This window comes from Morone saxatilis, unplaced genomic scaffold, assembly GCF_004916995.1.
Source record: "Morone saxatilis isolate NCDOM2014 unplaced genomic scaffold, NCSU_SB_2.0 Contig5, whole genome shotgun sequence".
In the NCBI taxonomy this organism is placed as follows: domain Eukaryota; kingdom Metazoa; phylum Chordata; class Actinopteri; family Moronidae; genus Morone; species Morone saxatilis.
Window position 1 is genome coordinate 629,288 of NW_023340095.1, and position 2,014 is coordinate 631,301.

At 42.1% G+C, this 2,014-nt stretch overlaps 1 protein-coding gene across 1 annotated transcript in view; it reads left to right on the plus strand.

The window, feature by feature from the left end:
* Positions 1-2,014, plus strand: part of ccdc141 (coiled-coil domain containing 141) — a 30,074-nt gene that overhangs the window by 21,155 nt on the left and 6,905 nt on the right. Inside the window, exons 18-20 of the mRNA XM_035676636.1 lie at positions 781-921; positions 1,441-1,629; positions 1,720-1,903. Coding sequence (XP_035532529.1) covers positions 781-921; positions 1,441-1,629; positions 1,720-1,903 — 514 coding nt within the window. The remainder of the gene's footprint in view (positions 1-780; positions 922-1,440; positions 1,630-1,719; positions 1,904-2,014) is intronic.

Here is a 2,014-nt window from a genome sequence, read left to right on the forward strand (position 1 = left end):
TGGCTGAAAATAAGATAAATGATGTATACAATATAAGATATTATACGAACTATTTATAAACCCTGTTAATGTCTGAAATATCTCAACAAATAACCTGACGAACATTCATGGCCGCCAGAGGATAAATCCTACTGACTGTTGGGATTCTGTATCTTTTCCTCTAGCGCCACCAGCAGGTTGATGTTATTATTCTTAATGGGATAAGAATGTCACTAGTTTTGTCAGTATTTGGTCATAAACGTATTATTATTGATGATGGTGCTTAATGAAAAGTGGATTGCTAATGTCATTACATTTAATTCTGAGTCAAATATGAACGTCCAAATTTATGAAAGTTCATTCCAAAAGTTCTGGAAACATTTCGCCCAAATTCGTCCTCTTGGAAGTTGGACAGAAATCAGTTGTTGAGATATTTCAGTCTGGACCTAATTGTTGGACATCACCATACATACAGCCTCGCGTGGCTAAAAATATAAAATCTTTGTTGGTTACAGATTCAAAAATGCAAAGGTCGTATTGTGTGTCTTTGTTTCATGTAACTATGAAATTAATAAACTGGGGGTTTGCTCTTTTTAGAACAAGTTAGACATCTTAAATGTAATTGGTTTATGTGAATATATGGACATTTTATTGATGAAACTATCTATTTTATTGAAAAATAATGCGACCTATCAACAGTGAAGTATTTGCTTGTTGCACCACAGATTGAACTACATTGGAAGTCCCTCTGTCAACATAAAACTCTGTTTGCGACTAATTTTCTGATGTTTAATGTTTCAGCTCCGTGACTCTTTTAAGGAGCTGAAGAAACGCTTCAGCAACCTGAAGTTTAACTACCTGAAGAGAAATGACAGGACCAGGAACACGAAGGCCGTCAGGAACCAGCTGCAGCAGGTGGAGCTGTATGAGGAGAAGCTGCAGGTAAGTCCAGCTCCTGATCTGAGTCTGTGATCTGCACATTGTGCAACTGGTTTTCCATTCAGAAGCAAAGGGGTGGTCAGTTTGGCAGTGTCCTCAGTAGCTGAGTGGTTGGGCCGCATGCCAAATACCAGCAGCGAGAGACCTTTGTTTCATGTTATATCTGTCTCTTTCTCCATGTTCCATGAGTCTGTTAAAGCCAAAAATGTCAAAAGAAAAGAAAAAAGTATCCCCAGTTTGAGCCTCTCCTGTCTTTTCTAATCAGCATCTTTCTTTCTGAAAGATAAGTTCTTGGTGATTTAGACATTAGTGTATAATTTTCCACTGAGTTTTCACTCAGTTTGTTCACAAATGACAACGTTACATAACAAAGGTGGAAGAAAACAAACTGTACCTGACTCTTAGAACTCTTACATGACTGCGATTTGATTTTAACGACTCTTATGTAACATGAATAACTTAATGTAGTAGCTGAGAAGTGAGTGGCGGGTCTATCATTCTCCGCTCTGTCCGATCCTGCAGGCACTCAGGAAACGTCTGCAGGGTGTGACGGGCCGGCTGGGGTCGGAGGTCAAGGACGGGGGCATGGCCCGGGAGGCAGAGGACGCCATCAACGAGCTGCAGAGGCAGATGGGAGATTTCGAGCGAAGTGTCAGCGACCACCAGAAAACACTGGAGATGACCCGCAGACTGCAGCAGGCCATGGAGGAGGTGAAAAACACTGGCTGCATTTTTTTCTTTTAAATTGTGATTTTTAGATTAAACATGAGATCACGTTTACACGTTGTTCTGGATTAACAGTATCAGTTCTGGTGCGAAGAGGCGAGTGCGACCATCGCTCGCGTCGGGAAGTTTTCCTCTGAGTGTCGCAGCACAGAGGCCGTCTCTGTTCTCTACCGACAGTTTGAGAAGTTCGTCTGGCCGACGGTTCCTCAGCAGGAGGAGAGGATCAGTCAGATTGCTGAGCTGGCTGTCAGACTGCACGGTGAGTACCGGCAGGAGAATGAGGAACGGAGGCTTTTATTCTGAAAGCTGATCTAATCCAGTGGTTATCAAATAGAGTGGCAGGTGTTTTTAAGTTTGTGTGTGTGTGTGT